The sequence below is a fragment of the Heloderma suspectum genome, chromosome 4, assembly GCF_057233095.1.
Source record: "Heloderma suspectum isolate Gila_16-S chromosome 4, 16-S_ref, whole genome shotgun sequence".
NCBI lineage: Eukaryota > Metazoa > Chordata > Lepidosauria > Squamata > Helodermatidae > Heloderma > Heloderma suspectum.
Window position 1 is genome coordinate 219,407,705 of NC_139461.1, and position 18,755 is coordinate 219,426,459.

The 18,755-nt window shown below is 42.3% G+C and overlaps 1 protein-coding gene across 2 annotated transcripts in view; it reads left to right on the forward strand.

Annotated features, from left to right (window-relative positions):
* Positions 1-18,755, forward strand: part of DOCK7 (dedicator of cytokinesis 7) — a 152,210-nt gene that overhangs the window by 130,867 nt on the left and 2,588 nt on the right. For both annotated transcript variants that reach the window (XM_084852329.1, XM_084852330.1), the window contains 6 exons: positions 9,957-10,091; positions 11,506-11,595; positions 14,151-14,387; positions 16,210-16,353; positions 17,553-17,659; positions 18,521-18,688. In XM_084852329.1, coding sequence (XP_084708455.1) covers positions 9,957-10,091; positions 11,506-11,595; positions 14,151-14,387; positions 16,210-16,353; positions 17,553-17,659; positions 18,521-18,688 — 881 coding nt within the window. The remainder of the gene's footprint in view (positions 1-9,956; positions 10,092-11,505; positions 11,596-14,150; positions 14,388-16,209; positions 16,354-17,552; positions 17,660-18,520; positions 18,689-18,755) is intronic.

The window sequence follows — 18,755 nt, forward strand, 5'->3', positions numbered from 1 at the left end:
TGTGTGTGTGTGTGCCTGGGCCAGTGTGAATGGGTGCATGTGTGTACATGTGCATGCCTGTATGTGCATAACAGCAGTCCCAGACACCACGGCAGACTCAGTTCAGCCCTTGGAGCCAAATGTTTGTACACTCCAGCTTTATATGATCTCTGGCTGATAACAGCCACACCCCCAGCCTTGCCTATAGTCCCATGGGCTGGGGGCTTACAGAGAAGTATATGAACTTCTGCTTCAGCTTGCTTCCTGAGCTGTGTGCCCTGTGGGCTAGCTCCTGAAACCTTTCAAGATCAGTTTTTGACACCTGTAATGAGTGTCTGAACTTGGACAAGAAGCAGAAAGACTTTTGTGCAATTTGCTTTGCTGTTTGAAAGCAACAGAGAGATTTGTAATGTGACCTTTCTTATTGAGCAAGGTCTCAATCCAGCTGGCCTTTTGACTTTCATATCCAGACAAATGGCCAAGAAATAGTCAAGCTCTCCCCTGACTCAGGAGGACATTCTGTACTCTTCAGGAGTTAGGTCCTGCTCTTCAGTGGAGGCCGACTCCACCCAGTTTTGGTTGCTTCAGAAAGGATAGAGCCACTCTCCAGACTGATGTCTGGCAGATGTATTACTAAAGATCTTAGTTTCCTTTTTTGCTACGGGATAGGTGCACTCTAGACAATGTCAGATATACCCAATTCCCATGGAAATAACTGTAGCTAAAGCACACCACACCGTTAAGGCCCTATTAATTTCAATGGAGTACATTTGAGTGCCTTTAACTTTCTTACAGTCGTGCCCAATATGCAGCAACATAACTTTGACCGTCATTTGAAAACAATGGGTGGTATCCAGTGTTAATCCTATGTAGAGTTGACCCATTGAAATGAATGAGACTTAAGTTAGCCACAACTAATTTAAGTCCCATTCATTTAAATGGTTCTTCTCTACGTAGGACTAACATTGGATACAACCTAATAAAAGTATCTCCATATATATATATATATATATATATAGAGAGAGAGAGAGAGAGAGAGAGAGAGAGAGATAGCATACAGGCACATTTTTGGAAGAAATTCTAAGAATTGGTACATAGCTGAAATATGTGGAATTTTGGCATTTTTTGTTCTTACTAAATATTTGTATGATTTTGAACATTCCACCACCACCCATAAAATATGCTGTGCAAGTGATGGTTTCTGTTTTTGGTTTTCTCTGGCCCATATTGCTCTATCTTTATCATTCTTACTCTGGCTTTTTCTTTAGAACTTCCATCCAGGACAGCAATTCCAAGAAGGCCAAAAGGTCCTGAAAGCACATAATGTCAGGATTTTTGTGGCCCTTCATTTCCATGGCCCTCTAGCTGCAATGAGAGCCTTAAGGGGCCAAGTTTACTTTTGGCACCAACATGCAGTTTTGTACCACCTGGGGCCTGAACTTGGGTTCAAAGGTGCTTAATCTAGGCCTGTCAAATGGGTGGTCCCAGGATGTACATGGCACGTCAGCTATCTTTTTAGGCCTGCTAGCTACTTGTGTAACAATGGTACTAGGCAGGCTTAACAGAGTTGGTTCAAATGTTTATATCCATCCTTGAAGGAACTGATAGTTTAGATACTTTAATTATAACCCCAAATATAAAGGTACTTGGCTGCTTATTGGTATGATGTCTCCAAGCAAATTTAGCTTTTTAATCTGCCCACTTTGACTGTAAAGCACATCATTGTTGCTGTGGTTGCCACAACAAACCCAAAACGAAAAACTAACTCCACCCAGTTAGCTGCTTGCTTAAAGTGGCACCCATACAGTTGGGCTGCTAGTATCCACGCTAAACACCCCCTCCCCAAAATGAAGGGTTTCCCTGGTGTTGTTAAAATTGGCACAAACCACAGCACAAGAGGCAACCATGGCACAAGGATAATGTGTGGAGCGCCCCCAATTTGTGGCTGTTCAGTTACCAGTTAATGGGATGACAGCCTGTGAGCATCTTTTCTGATCAATGTGTGTGATGCTAAATCGACCCCTGAGGTATATCCTATCATCAGTTACAATTTTAACATCATTCAGTAATGTTTTATTGCATGGTAAAACACACCCATGGTTTATGTTCTTGTCCACTGCTTTGCACTTGAAGTTTCCTCTTGCTGGACATTTTCCCTTGTGTGGCCTTTAATACCCATCGCATGCTTTTTATTCACTTCCTATTTTCAGAGTACTTTTTTGTTTTGTTTATTTGCTGCCAAATGCTGCTTATTTGTTTTGGATTTTCCCTAATTAAAATACTTTCTGTTTTCTCCTCTATTGCCCTGGTTGCTGATCCTCCTCCCCACTTTTACTATTGTCTGTTGTGGTAAGTTCCTACTAAGTTGTTGGTGATTTTTTTTAACACCATGGCATCCCCCAATAATTTCATTTTATCAAAGACTTATGCCAGCTCAGGAGTTTATGAAATGCCACACAAATTCATCTCAATTGGGCTTGCACAGAAGAACCTACCAAATAACTTGCATCTGTTGGTCTGTTAAACACTGGTGGATGGGTGGTGCTTCCTTATGGCAAGCAGGTCGGCCTCTTTGGCCCTTTTGATTCCTTCATCTCTGGTGTTATGAATTCAAATGCTGGATTAACTAGGAACCATAAATTACTGGAATGAAGAGCTTGGCATTATTGATGCTCCATCCAAAATTATAAGATGTTCTCTTCGACCAGAGTTGGGTCTCCCTGTTGATAAAAACAGGTCCACATGTGGCAGCCATGTTTGTTACTTTTGGCTAAGTAAATCCAGTTGGCAAAGCTTTTGGTTCATGTGCAGAAGGAGCCTCTTAAAACTTTATACCCAGCAGATATTTACCATGCATAACAACATATTATGAACCCTTCATAAGTCATGATGGCTGTTATACCTGCTCTGCCAGTTCTATAATGACTCTACAGCGTTCACCTTCATTCTCTTTGCCTCCCAAGGACCTATTATTTTTCTCAAAATAATAGATTTAAATGCTTTATAATGCTTTATAATAACTTCCTTTCTCATAACTGCATTTTAGCACCTCTCAGAAACAAAGACCATGGAGTATTAATTTGTTTGATTTGCTTGAAAGCAAGTATTTAATTTCTCTGAAAACCTTTGGTCAGAACTGTAGAGCTCTCATGTATTTAGAACACACTTTGAACAATAACATGATACCATATGATGTTATTGCCTTCCCTATTTTCTGCCTGTTAATGGAGCTTTGTGCTTTGGTTCATGTCTTGCACACATTCCAGCATGCTCTGGGTCAACATTTCCCTAAAATTTTCCTAGGCATTGATCCATCAACACATTCCCATCCCCCCAAATAAATGGAAGCGAAATGGAAAGAATTTGTCTTAGGTGACCATTATTAATGCTTAGCACGATGGTAATCTGTTTGAAACTCTTTGTCGTATAGTACTTCTAATTCATTACATAGGAACAACATGTTTCTTTATTGGCTCATGATATTTCTAAGATTATTGACCATAGATAGAGCCATTTGTAGATTATGCTGCCTAAAGCAACAACAGACCATAGAAGACCAAAAGTCAGGGTGTGACATACCTTTCCTAGTTACAAAAAGATCAGACAGATACCTTACCTGTGTGGAACAAGGATAGTCCTAGCGGTTTGTAAGGGAGTGCATTGGAGGAAGAGTCTTCAGGAGAGCAACCTGGGTCATGTAAAATTAGTGTCTGTGTAAGAAAATGCCTTCAGCTTGTGGGGGAGGGCACTAATATTAGCTATAAAATTACCTGTTGTTCACGTGGTTTTGTCAAGTTCATTCTCACTTTAAGGAATCTTCCATACTTAACAGTTTTCTTACATCGTTAATATTTTCACATTCCATGTTGGAAAAGCACATATGATACGTACACATACCATTGTACATGAATTATTCATACATGTGTCTACTTTGCCATATGTATGTGCGCTGAGAAGCAGTGGCAACTCCCATTGCACATAGCGACATAGATATGTATGCTTTCCACCCATGACAGCATACATGCTTTTTTTTCTACATGCAAACTGTATTACTGTAGGACAAACATCATGTGCAAAGTGGCCCTGACTGACTTTAAGTACTTCTCTGTTGTCATTGGGAAGAACAGTAAGTGGATTTATGTGGATGAAAGATAAACGGTTTTAAGCACTGAGAGTGGGCAGCATGCTGATTGTTATGCTAGACATCTATGCCCTTGCTTTAGGTACGGGAATGGATTTCAGCTTTTTGTCCACTTTCTCCTACCTTCATCTCTCTCCACAGAAACCTGGTTGTCTTCCATTTTACTCTCGGGTTTTCCTATGCTGCCCAGTGAAATGATACCCGTAATTCACAACATTGTAGAAGAGATACTACATATGTATTTATTTATACTGCCTTACTTGCTAAAAAGCCATCAAGGTAGTGCTAATAATATTAGCTAAATATAATAATAATAATAATAATAATAATAATAATAACAACAACAATAACAATACAATATAATATAATATCAAAAAAATTTATCTAACCCCCCCCCCATCCCCAAATCTCAGGGTAGGTAATAGTAGCTCAATAAAACCAACCAGATACAGTTAAATATACAATATGACATACTGTCTTGGATCCAGTGTCACACAATGGAACTTCCACTTGTGCAAAGGGACTTCCCTGTCCTCTCCTCTCTTCTCCTCTGCAGCCCTTGGCACACACCTCATATCTGCTCAGGAGCGTCCCCCAAACCTCTGCAGCAGACTTGAGGGGGGTGCGGGGGGCTGCAGTGGGGAGGAGAGGACATGAAAGTCCTATTGCATGAGTGGATAGACACCATTAGATTCAACACACTACATTGAACTGAAATTTACCCAGTGTTGCTTTAGCTCAAGTGGGTGGGAAAACACTGCCCAACTATTTGCCTTCTTGCCATCTGCCTGCTCCACATTGTACCTGGCAAGCGACTTTCCTGTCCTTGAAGGACAGAGAAAATAGAATCTCCTGTGAGGAGAAAAGCAGCTTAGGGAGGGCTGTTTTGAACTGCAAAAATACTTAAGAGTAAAGAGTTAAGTACCTTATTCCCGCTTACTAGTCCAGTACTCAGACTGGCAGGCTGCTTTTGTTTTGTTTTTTAAAAGCACACAAATGAAAATAGCACAGAACTCTGTGTCATGTTATTTGGCCTTCAGGCTCACTTCACACATTATGGAAAGGATGAGGCCCCATTTGTTCATGGCACAGCAACCATCTTTTCAGGTGGAGAGAAGCTGCATTATTGAAAAATATGTGGTTCCACGCTCCCTGGCACATGTTTACTGGCATATATTTCTCCTCCACTTGTCATGGTAAGTGCCCCAGAGAGATGTAAGGGACAAACAGCAACTCATTTTTTCTGTAACATATAAAGTGGTCCTTATAACAGTTCTGGAAAATTTGCACACTCAGACTTCAATAAGTGTCCAAGGGAAGAGAGACCCACAATTGTAAGATACACATAAAATTGTAATGTAAGCTTAAATGTAACGCAGCAGTATGATTTTATCCACAGCGATTACATTAGATACTGCAGTATTGCTTGTGGTATTGCTAAATTCCACTCTTTAAAGATGTTAACCAATTCAGGCATGCATAGATAGGCAAGTCTTTTTAAAGAAGTGAGAGAAACTTAAGAAATCAGGATTGCTTACTTCAGAAAGGAAAACAGCAAGCAAATATAAGAACAAGAACCCGTGTTCATCAGATTTTGTAGCCAAGAAATCCAATGATATTGAAAGCCAGGACACTGTAGTAAGGAAAACTCTATGCCAGTATTACAATTTTTTAATATGCAGTGTCCTCGCTATATTGATATAGGTCATCATGATTCCCACTGTAAAGATAAAGAAACCATGGTCCAGTCCTATACACATTTTTTTGTGTGGGGCTTACATTTAATCATATAAGACATGATTTGAGGGACCACTAGCTTGGTTAAAGACTTGCATCTAGACATATTTAAGGGTCAGCCTTTCTTAGGTTATATCCATCACTTCGTATCACTCATTGGTACAGAGAATATGCTTGGGGAAATGAAGCAGTTGCAACTTGGGCTTATACAGGTCAGCTGGAAGTAACACTGCTGACATTGTCCATGCTACCGTTCCATGAAAGCAAGATGGAAACATTCTTTCAGTCCTTTGCCATTTGCATAAGAAACCAACTCCTAGCACTGACTCCCTTCCCAGTCTCCAGTTTCCTCATTGTGCTTAAGTTAATCTTAGAGGTAGACCCTTGCCTGTTTCAGACTCAGTTGACCAGTTCATGAACCTGTTCCAAGTTCTGACCTGGGTATGATACAGAGACTGGCTGCAGTAGATTATCTATCATTGGAGATCAGTGAAATATATTACCAATTTGATGCCATTCAGCATGATGGCTAGGTGATGTTATTGCAGAACCTGGCAAGTGTTCGCAGGATTCCTCTTCTATGATCCTAAAGAATTCCAGTGGACTAAGGACCAAGAATCAAGTTAGGATGTGTAGTAACAACAATAACAATAATAAACTTCACACTTGACAAATTCATATAACAAATGTGTAGTCACAAAAATTAAAAGCAACCAGTTTGATACATTTCTAGAGTAAATAAATATGAAATCTCTCATCTGTGAAACACGCCAACACATTTTGACCCAAAATGGATCTTCTTCAGTGCTCTAATGATAACACTACAGTCACTATTTCTCATATAGATATATGGAAATAGTATCCTGTCCCATAGCCTAAGCTGCCAAATATGGCAAAATAACAATGATGTGACATTGGTGTAAGATTTCGGGTGATGGCGGTATTGCTGCCTCTCTTTGTTCAATCCTCCTCCAGAGTTCTTGGTTTGAAAGTAGCTCTATTTGGTTCTAGTCATCTTTCCTAAACCCATTCCTTAATGATGGCCAGATTATACTGAAAGAGGTAAAAGTTAACACATGAGCATTAACTAACAAAAGTTAACATGAGGACAGGGCATGCTCTAACACTCCCCTCTCCGCACACGTGGTAACTTTCTGAAGAGGAAATTGCCTGTGCCCGTGGAAGCTCTCCACTCAGTTAAGAACCCTGGAAAATCTAGCCATCATTAAGGAATGGATTTAGGAAAGATGACTGGAACCAAATCCAGAAAAGACTGAGCTGATGCTGGTTAGTAGACCCTATGACCTAGAACACATATAGGCAATTTGGTGCCCTACAGATGTTTTGGACTATATCTCCCATAAGCCCCAGCCAACCTACCCCTGACCTAGAAGGAACAGACACCTATTATTATTGGATGTTTGCAGATGTCTTGGGCTGTTGGGAACCCAAGGGTGCTCAGTACCAGTTCCATTCAGTGAGAATCTTCACCTTTTTATCTCAGAGTGTAAATTAGCATAATGCACACTTTCATGCTCTGAAATTGTGACTATAGCAATACATTCTACATGGGACGTCCATTAAAAGTTGGTTCTGAGACTGTAATGCTACCTGGTGAATAAGAAGAGGAAGAAGATGAACAATGAAGAAGCTTGCTTTCTAATCATAATGGACTGTTGGTGCTCTTTGTTCTGCACTGACTTTTCAATATTTCAGGAACGATTTGAGTTGCTGATTGTGAATTATAAGGCACTAAATGGTTTGATCCAGCTTTCCTCTTTTTGTGTTCCCATCCTAATTATTGATATAGATGAAGACTGTCTTTTTACCAGCACCACTGATATATTGGATTAGATCCAGACTTTTACCTTCACAAACAGAAGGGCTCCTTTCATTTGCAGAGAGAACTGGCATCCAGTGGAGGCTTTCTTCTGGAGCAAGGGGGTGGGGCGGGGCAGTGATTTTCACTGATTCCCCCTTTGCCTGTAGCCCCCAGTGCCACCTCCCATACTGTTTCAGAGGTTTGGGAGACCCTCCAGAACAGAGTGAAAGGTGGTGCCGGGAGCTGCAGGAGGAAGGGGGCACTGAAGAAAATCACCACCCCTTCCTCTGCTGCCAGTGGAACGCTCATTAAAGTGCAAGTCTGGATCCAACCCATTGTGTTTGAATTGCAACATCTTCCGGAGAGCCATTCTCACTGGATGGATGATCCACAGCATGGAACTCTTTTCCCTTGGAGGTTCCCCCAGACCCAAGCCTGAACATCTTCCAGGATCATTGTCCATCCTTTCTGTTCAGTCTAGAATTGGAAACTAGTCGGAGGCTTGGTTTAACATTTTTGTAACTCTTATATAGTTTTTTTATTATTATTAAAAGTCTTTTGAAACCTGTTACTGGTCCAGAAGTATCAGCATAAGGTGGGATGCAAAGATCAATTGATACAATTAAATAAAAAGGAAAGAGGGGATGCACTGAATACTGCAGCATAACTGTGCCATGAGAGTAAAGGTGAACATCTGGAGTTTTTCCTGAGTTGTATTTGTGCATGCAGTCATTTGTGATTTGGGGAAGGAAGCTGCAGGTGTGGTGGCTTTCATTTCAAACCATTTGCTGCTTTCTTTCAGCCACACTTTGTCTTCCACAAAAGAATGTGCTTTCCAGTTCTATTGGCATAAGTGTTGGGTGTGTTAAGTGGACGCAGTTCACCACTGGTCTAAATGAAAGCAACTGCCTGGAACGCAATAAAGGAACAACTGCATCCACCGGAAGAGAGTTTAGAGCTATGGTTGACCCCAGAAACGGTCTATCAGATGATGATAATTTTGTATCACTGGGTTGTATCCAATGTTCACCTAACTTAAGCGCCATCCATTTCATTGGGTCTACTCTAAGTAAGACTAACGTTGGATACAACCCACTGTGACATCAGATCCATACTAGAGAAGGAGGTTGGTGGATAGTTGTCACATTACTCTGTATCCCAATTCCATCTCCACCCAAAATCAAAAGTGGGAGAGGCTTCTATGTGGCTTTCATGGCAGAAAAGATGGATAAACATGGGGGGAGAAAATCTGAAACATCAGAACAATCCATATAATTGCATGGAGGGTGATGTGATACCAGCTCTCCTTTCCGGCGTTGGTTCTGAAAATCTTATTGTTATAAATAACAAGAGATCCCGGTGGTACCAACATTTTGTGGCTGAGTGCACAAGCTGAACTCTGGGTTGTGGTTACAGGAAGGTCTGGTGATAATCCAGCTTAAGTCACCACCCCAGTTTGCTTTCACTAGAGTATAAAAGTGACACAGACAACTGCGGAGCTGCCCTGGCACGCTTCACACTACATTGCCCTCATATAGAGAAGAAACCATAAGAGGGCATGCAGCAGTGCTATGTAGCACAATGTCGTTAAGTGAGGGAAACTTCCTTTCAACCACGAAGTTTTCTCCAGCCTTTGAGCCCAAACTTGAACCACTTCCCCAAATGACAAGTTGCAAAGAACAAATAATAGCCATGATTCCACACTCATTATTTCAGCAACCTTCTCTGGGGATGACATAGCCCATGCTGGTTCTTTGGCCACAAGGCTGCAGATCCATAGCATGCCAGTAAGTGGCTGGCCCCAACAAGAGTCCCTAATAATTTTGGAGCGGCCCAAACCTGCAGGAGGTGGAAATTTGGCTTGGTCAAAATCCAAGGTCACACCAAGTTAGCCGGTGTTAAATCTGCACAGCTCCGCTGATGTCAGTAAAGAAAACAGCTACAGAAGCATTCCTTCTTGTAGGGTTGCCACCTCAGCTCTTGCCAGCATTACATTCTGAACTCAGGCTAGCAAAAGTTGTCTATTCCTATTCAGAGCCAAGCCACTGAGTTTTATCCCGTTGCATGTTTGGGACTAGCTGTGCCATAAATCTCATGAGTGTATGTTTAATTTTGAGTTTTTTCCTTTTAGTGCTGTAGCTTGTTTTATTATCTTTAGTCCTTCTGGTTGGTTTGTTTCTTCTTGCATGGCATTGTGTTTTAAAGAGGGAATTTTACAATAATTACAACATGGAGCGAGCCTTTGTATTAAAATGCCATTTGTCTTTATGCACCTAGGACGGTAAGCGGATGTTTGGCACATACTTTCGTGTTGGTTTTTATGGGACTAAATTTGGAGACCTGGATGAGCAAGAGTTTGTTTACAAGGAACCTGCAATAACAAAACTGGCTGAAATTTCTCATCGATTAGAGGTGAGATTGCCTCAGCAGACCTAAAATATCAGCCTACCATTGCATGGGCTAACAGAGAACATCTAAAAGGACTCTGCCTAAGCAGTCAGGTCAGGCAGCTTCCATAAGCTTGGTCAGACAAGCTCACCCAGCTCCCTCGTTTCCAAGGTACTGGAGCTTACCAGAGCTGTCTCCTTGTCTGCATGGCTGTGGTATTCCCAAGCCATGTGCGATGGAATCGTGGCAAAGCAGCCCCTCTGACACTGCTCAGTTGAGTATACGAAGGAGGTCCCTCGAGGCCAATTATTCCCTATCCTTAAAAATAACCCAAAGATGGGAGTCATGTTTTTTCACTTTTTTAAAAAACCACCATGAGGTAAATATGTAAATTAATGTGCAGTCTGTCAAGATAAGCAAAATGTAAATAAATTCGGCAAACTAAGCGATTTTGCATGCATCAATTTATTTTGTCTACTTTATTATGTTTCTCCATGAATCAGAAAGCAGGGAAGTGTAGCCCCTGCTCTAGACTACTAGGATTCCTGCTCTGGCCTCTTTGACCACTCACTGGGTCACCGGGTACTGCCCTCATGCATTCAAGCCAAACTTCACAACCTTAAGGATAGGTCAGTGCCCTTCTCCCAGCCTTTTCCTACTTGGATTGCAATTCTGTTACAGAGTATCCAGTGTAATGTTGAACTGTTTGTAGGGAGTGGGGAAAATGCTATGCATCAATATTTAGTATGGTATTTTACAAAACGAAGGGATAAAGATGTGTTTTAGTGTGGGACAAGTGGGATCTGCAACAAAATGTTGCAGGATGGAGTGCACCCATTCAGTGCTCCAGCCAGCCATGCCTTCTTTCCAAATACTCCATTCCATTCCCCCCACCCCTGCTCAGTTTTTGGTTTGCCCCCACCCAACAGATACGCAGCATTCTGTCAGTACTGAGCATGCTCAGGCCTCATTGAGCTGTTTGGATTTTTTTATCTGCAGTCTTTTTTCCCCTAAAGGTTTTCTGGTACTTACGCAAACCTTGAGATTCCTTCAACCCTGCTGATACCTTCCTCCTGTGCGTGGAAGGTGTCCTTTTGGCTACATAAAGATTGGCACTTGGAAAACTGTAACCTGTATTCTGTTTTGCTGCACACTCGGTGGTTTTTATTGGTCAGAATATGATAAGATGATGAGAATGGGGGCAGGATTGACCAAATATTTTGAGCCAGAACACATCTAGGCTTCTAGACATGTTTCCTTCTTATCTCTTTTCTTGCTGTAATTCCAAATAATTTGTTCTCAGTTCGGCAAATCGCAGTCTTTTGTGGCAGAACTTGCAGCTGAATTTCATGTGATCTCACGAACAACTTGTGCCAGACCTTCATTTAAAATCTTGAGTTCTGTTTCCACTTTACAATATCGTGTTTATCATTTTTAGGGATTTTATGGAGAAAGGTTTGGTGAAGATGTTGTTGAAGTTATTAAGGACTCTAACCCCGTTGACAAATGCAAATTAGATGCCAACAAGGTAAGAAGCAAATAAGAAATATCAGTTTGAAGCTGTATCTTAGGCCCTGTTTGGGTGAACATTCCTGTATCTGGTGTGAGCAGCTCCCTATTTCTGGCTTTTACATCACCACCACACCTCCTTCTCCCAGGGAATAAATGTGCGAATAAGGTAGTGCTGGTCCAACGTCTTCCCTACCCAGGATCTCTTGTAACTTGTCATCCACACTGCTCTTTGAATCTAGATACAAATAGCAGATTTCAGACAATCATGGTTTAGAGCTTACTGCATTATTGTACCACTTAAAACTATTTTCACTGGGCGGGGGATGGGGGGCAAGACTTGTCTGTTTTCCCTGCATTTTATAACATTGTAACTGGCTCTGCATCATAAAAGCATAATAGGGAGAATAGATGGATATATTCTGTGTTGCAATAAAATCATTTCAGGAATGAATGCTATTCATAACATATATTCAGCCCTTCTCCCAAACCCTTCTGCCACTGATTTAGCCTACCTGCTCATGTCTTCAGATTCTCCACAAGCACCCCACATCTAGTGTACATTCCCCATATCCTTGTGTTATGACATGTCTCTGTACATGTCCAAAACTTGCTTTTCCAAGTTCAGGGAATAAGCCAACCTTCCCCAACCTGACACCCTCTAGATGTGTTGGACTACAACTCCCATGCTGGCTAGGGGATGCTGGGAGTTGTAATCCAACACATCTGGAGGGTGCTAGGTTGGGGAAGGTTGGAATAAGCCCTTCTGAAACGAATTACTGGGTGGGGGAGAGGTTAGTGCTGGCAGAACCTCTTACCTCTGTGGTTCTGGTTGTATTCTGCCAAAGGGCATACTGCTGTTAATCCAGTAGAGCTGACTCAGAAACTAAGTTGGTTTACAAAATACACAGGAGCCCAGCGAGGATAATATTGGCACCTTTTGTTTAGGTGGTGGAGTGCCCTTGTAAAGTACCAAGGAGGGAATAACAGAGGCAAAACTAGAGCTTTTTCCAGAAAAGGAGGCTTTATTAATAAGACAAAATAAAAGACAAACCACAAGGTGAATTACTGAAAGCTGCCCCTGAAGTGAGTGGAGGGAGAGTCATAGAGCATTTCTACACGAGGTTTTTATTGCGTGCTTGTGATTGGTCAATGGTCACTCACAGAAGTTTGTGGGTCCATCATCAACCTCCAGGGTGTCTCCCACGCTTTTTGACCTTTATCTCGCTTTTTAAAAGATCGGAGATAACTCGATAAGGAACGTTAATCTGATATATTGGCTGTGTGTAATTTCACAGTTACGGTATAACCACAGTGCCATCTAGTGGCTGTAAAATGAAATATATAGAACTTGCAGAGAAAGGAATTCCCCGATTCGAAACACATGTCCGCCCGTGTAAAGGAGCCAATCTTAATCCTGCAAAGAATCCGGAAGCAGAAGCCCCAGTGTGGATGCAGGATTTTAGCTTTGTGTGGTGAAGCTCATAGACAGAGAGATGAGACAGCAGTGAACCAAAAGCAGGTGCACAGTGATGTTTCAGGAAGGGGAACATTGAGAACTGGAAAGCCAAAAAGAGAGAGAGGGAGTGGTTGAGATCTTATACCTATTATTCCATTATGACCTGTTGGAAGCATGTCAGGAAAACAGGGAGTAGGGTTTGCAGCATCAGGTTAAACCCCAAAGTGGAATTGGAAGCTGGTGTTCCAGGGGCACAGCAAGGCTTTACCAGGCCAGAATAAAGGAGGTGAGGGTACAAGTAAGCATCCAAACCAGGGCTTCCAGAAGTGGGTTGGGCAGAGCATCTGCCTCCTGGACTACTCTTAGGTAGTGGGCAAAAGCCCAGAAGTGGGGGACATAGGGGGCCGCCTAGCTGGGATCTTTTTGAGAAAAAAGAGATAGTTGTAGGCAATGTAGGGGCCAGCAGGACATTTCTCTAGCACACAGAGGAAAAAGAACACACACAAGGAGTGTTTTAACCCTTCAAGGAGGGTCAAAACAAAGAACACTGGGTTCAGGTGAAGAAAAGGGGAGGGTGACTGTGCTTTCTGAATAGAATGGTACTTGATAAGTGTGTTTTGGTGCCAGTTCAAATGTCACACAAGAACTCAGGGCTCTCAATAGCCAATTAAGGTGTAAGGTGGTGTATTGATTGCATTAGGATACTGGGGAACTTTGGCTTTTCCTCATCCAAGAGCTTCTTAGTCCAAAGCAGAGGGTCAGAATGCGCTCTTGTCCATAACAGTATCGAGTGGTGACTTGTTCTGTAAACACATCATGTCTTGGCTTGCCAGCCCTTGCGAGCTAGCTGTAGACAAGAGACCTGAGAAACAAGCTGAGAGCGTGGGACAAAGTGGAAGCAAGCTGGTGCTCTACTTGCGGATTCCCAATTTTGCCCTTCCGCTCCATAACTACCATGAGTATCCCTAACTGGAAAACACTCCTGACTGCTTTCTCACAAAAATTCTAATTCTGCAGCAGGAACAGTACCAAGAGTAAGTGAGACCTAGGAGTGGTTGCTAGTTGGCTAGTTAATGCGTTTGTCATATTGCTATTAGTCCATTTTTCTACCTTAGGCCTATATACAAATAACCTACGTGGAGCCTTACTTTGACACATACGAGATGAAGGACAGGATAACCTATTTTGACAAAAACTACAACCTGCGGCGATTTATGTACTGCACACCCTTCACATTGGATGGCAGAGCTCACGGTGAGCTACACGAACAGTTCAAGAGGAAGACGATCTTAACAACGTCACATGCTTTCCCTTACATTAAAACCAGGATAAATGTCATTCACAAGGAGGAGGTGAGCCCTGTACATCTGTCATATTATATATATAAGAGAGGAAGTGGGGGCGGGGATGAATATAAAAACAATTTGTTCAATGCACCGTTTCAGCTAGCGAACAATGGATTTACAAGTTTGGTGTGTTACAAAGGTGCCTTTAATTCTGTAGCCTAAGGAGTTTTTGCTTGTTGTCAGCATTTGATGATGATTGCTATTGTTCTTCTTATGAACATGGACGTACAGGGCACTTTTACAGAGCAACATAATCCCAAAGACAGGTCCTTGCCCTGAGGAGTTTGCAGAATCTAAATTTTGACTAAGGAGAAGGCAACAGGAGGAGAAAACAGAAGGAAAGGCAAAGGGAAGAATATGTGCAGTATGTGCCCCTGTCTTATACTGGATCAGGCCCCCAGCCCCAGTTTATATATCCAGCTGGCAGTGCTGAAGCAATTTGGTGAGGAAATGGCAGTAGTCCCTTCAGAGTGGGCAGCACCCTCTGCCATTGTGGAGAGCCATGTTTATATGATTTCTCACCCTCAAAAAATGGCACACTGTACCTGTGGAGCAGGGGTGTTGAACCTCAGGTCTGCAAACCAATCCAGCCCTTCAGGGCTCCTCAGATGGCCTTGCCCCCTTCCAGTAGCTCCACTTCCTTTCCGCTGATCATTTGCTGGGCTCCGGGCTTTTTCCCATTCCTAAAAGGTTAAAATGCTTCTGCTCAGGCTTAGTGACTGGGAATAAGAGCTTTAAGCTAAGTATGTCAGTATTTTGGTCTCCGTCCTTTTTGCCTTTGGCCCCGCCCTCCAAAGGGACCTGGTCGTGGAGGGACCAGTGGTGGAAGTCTCTATATGTGTCATACTACATAGTATCAGTGCCTTACAGAGCAAGATGTGCTTCACAAACTGCGGATTTATAGGTTGGTTTGGGAGCTGTTGCAGATCAAACTCTTTGTTGCATCATCATCCCTGCAGAGCTGCATGGGATCACACATGATGTATTTGGCAAAGCAGGATGCTGCATTGCTTGACATTTGCACTACAGAAAATTCCAGTCAGTCAGTGGAAAGAACGGCTTCCCACCTGCTAAATTGTACTTGTTTTTTATGCAGCTTCTGAAGCCATCACATTTTTCACAAATTGTTTTAGTTCAGGTTCAGGAGAGGTCTGTATGATGCTCAGACCTCTCATTTCTTGAAAATTAGGTGAGTCCTAAAATGAGATCACTGGGAAATCTGGTGGCCATCTGTCCAAATAACACCAGAATGGAAACCGACTGCTGAAATTTCTTAACAGTACTCTGTATCTAGCGACTAAAAAATTTCTGAATTTCTCTTTTTGCTTATTTAAGGATAATCCTATGCATGTTTAGACAGAAAAAAGTCCTACAACTCCTAGCATTCCCTTGCTGGGAGTTATAAGATTTTTTTCTATCTAAACATGCATAGGATCGCACCCTAAGAGTGCAATCCTATGCATGTCTACTCAGAAGTAAGTTCTATTGCGTTCAGTAGCACTTATTCCCAGGTAAGTGAATGCAGGATTGCATCCTTAGGACAGTATCCAGCAGGGCTGCTGTGCTTAGGCAATCAACTTAGCACTAGCATAAGTGACCTTGAGTGCAACAATGATAGCAGCCACATACGTGCAGCGGCCCCATTGGATACTGCCCTAGGAATGCAATCCTATGCCTGCATATCAGGAAATCCCATTGAGTTCAATGTGGCTTATTCCCAGGGTACAGGATTGCAGCCTCATTTAATTTGCTTCTAACCACAATGAAAAGGAAAATCCCTAATGATTTTCCTAAGCTCTTGTGTGTTCCTGGGTGTTTGGCTCCTTAGATAATTTTGACACCAATTGAAGTTGCCATTGAGGATATGCAGAAAAAAACCCAAGAACTGGCTTTTGCAACACATCAAGATCCAGCAGATCCAAAGATGCTCCAGATGGTGCTTCAGGGTTCAGTAGGCACAACAGTAAATCAGGTAAGAATACAGAGCTCATACGCTCTGCCAGTTTCTTGATCACAGAGTTGTACTTGCTTATTAAAAGTTGGACTTGTTTATTTTTTAAAAAATAGCTTTGGTATATAATTAATATTACTAAAATCATGATGGGCAGTATCCGCTGTAATCATGATGGGCAGCATTGTGTTGCACCAGCAGGATTCACTGCTTGCATAATGGGGAGCTAGTGCTTCATATAGGAATCCCTGAAAGGAGTGGGAATGCTCAGTTCTAGATGAGGACAGTCAGCGGAGTTCCCCTCTGCGCACTCCTCTGACCTGCCCTGTTCAGAAAATGAGCATTTCTGCTCATCTCAGGTTGTTTTAACAGGGTGCATACAAACGGACATGATCCGAGTCATGCGGGCACTGCAGAAAAACATGTGATTGCCTGGTACACGTACTGCAGTGAAGCCTCCCTTCCCAGAACAGTTGTTCATCTTTAGAAAATGATTGTGCTTTAAAAACATTAAGCAGATAAATGTACATTTTGCTGCCTAAGCATTACTTAAAAAGGGGAGGATGCATCCCACCCCAAAATGCAGAAAAGTATAAGGCAGATGGCTAAATCAGCATTCAACTCGATAGTAAGAACATCTGTCAGATATGTGGAGGGAGCCAAGCTTATTCTGTAGGAGGGGAAATCACTGGTAAATACTACTTTAAGCTGTGGTTGTACACACTCCTAGAGAACTGGGATTATCCCACCATAACCCAGCTGCAGCTGTAATGCAGGCTTCATGAGAAGCATAGTGCATCTCTGGCAACTTAAATGTTGGTAGCAACACAAATGTCCATGTACAGGTGAAGAGGAGGGAGGTTATGGAGTGTGCTTCCTAACTCCACAGGATGTCTCCAGGAGGGAGGTAACTTTGCCAGCTCTGGGCTCTGAGCATGTAGAAAACAGTTGATTATCGAACTTCCCTCTTTCTCACCCCATGGCAAACAGGCACGTGTTCTCATGGTTAGCCAATAAAATCCAGCTCTTGTTTTTTAGAGGCAGTTTAACTCTTCAACCAATGGGCAGGCACTTACGGTACTGTGTATCTAAAGGCCTCTAGTGGGGTGGCGGCCTAAAGGAATGTTGGCATTTTATGAAAGCTTCTGCATATATCAGATGATTCCAGTGGTAGACCCTGCAGGAAAAAAAGGCTCTCACACTCTCCCTTTTTTGTTAAGGGACCACTAGAGGTTGCACAGGTTTTCTTGTCCGAAATACCCAACGATCCTAAACTCTTCCGTCACCATAACAAACTACGGCTTTGTTTCAAAGACTTTACAAAAAGGTATTGTGTACTTTTTACTGAACACCTTTTTCAATTGTCCTAAACAGTTTGTACTTGATCTGCTGCTCATTGCTGTGCTTATCAGAAGTCCTGTACCACCTTTCACTCCTCTGTATGCTGCTTTCTTAATTCAGTTCAACATAATTTGGAAATATCATGGAAACCTCTGGATCCATGCATTTTCCAGGGCTTGACCTTTTTTCTTGTGTAAGCAAGATATATGTGCGTTGAGTTTTATAGTATCTATAAAAGGAGACAGGAAGCATCTGTTCTCATGGTATTTAGGGTTGAATCATAGAATCATAGGGTTGGAAGGGGCCTACCAGACCATCGAGTCCAACCCCCTGCTCAGTGCAGGAAGCCTGATTTCCAGGCAGTCTCCCATCCAAGTACTAACTGGGGCTGACCTCACTTAGCTTCTGAGATCAGATGAGATCGGGCACATCCAGCCCTTTGCCCTCCCTATTTAATTTATATTGTACAGAATGTCAGCGGACCTTTTATATGGCATAACCAGCCACTTGGGCAGAAGAGCAGTGGGTATATTTCTTTAAAAATGCTGTTGAACAGCTTTAGAGAAACAGAACTTCCAGGGTGACTTGGAGGCATTTCTTCCAAGAAACAGAAAGGTGGATGTGTTATTGTGTAAAAGCCAGTTCTGGCATTGCAGTCACACTGCCCTGGAAGCAAGTCCCATTGATTTTGGTGGAATTTCCTTCTAAGTAAGTGCAGTTAGTGTTGTCACCCAAGAAAGTTAAACATGAGCAAAGGAAAATTGATAAAGTGCTATTAATTGGCTCCAAACAAGTGGGTTTGCGCTCATTTGCCCACTGTCAAAATGGGATTGTTTTTGTTTTTTAGGTGTGAAGACGCACTGCGCAAGAACAAAAGCTTGATTGGCCCAGACCAAAAAGAATATCAGCGAGAGCTTGAAAGAAATTACCACCGTCTCAAGGAAGCACTTCAGCCCCTGATCAATAGAAAAATTCCCCAATTATACAAGGCTGTTCTTCCTGCTGCCTGCCACAGGTCATTCTAATATTTTTTAACATCTCTTGTTCATGTGTTTGTTTGTTTGTTTGTTTGTTTTAAGTCC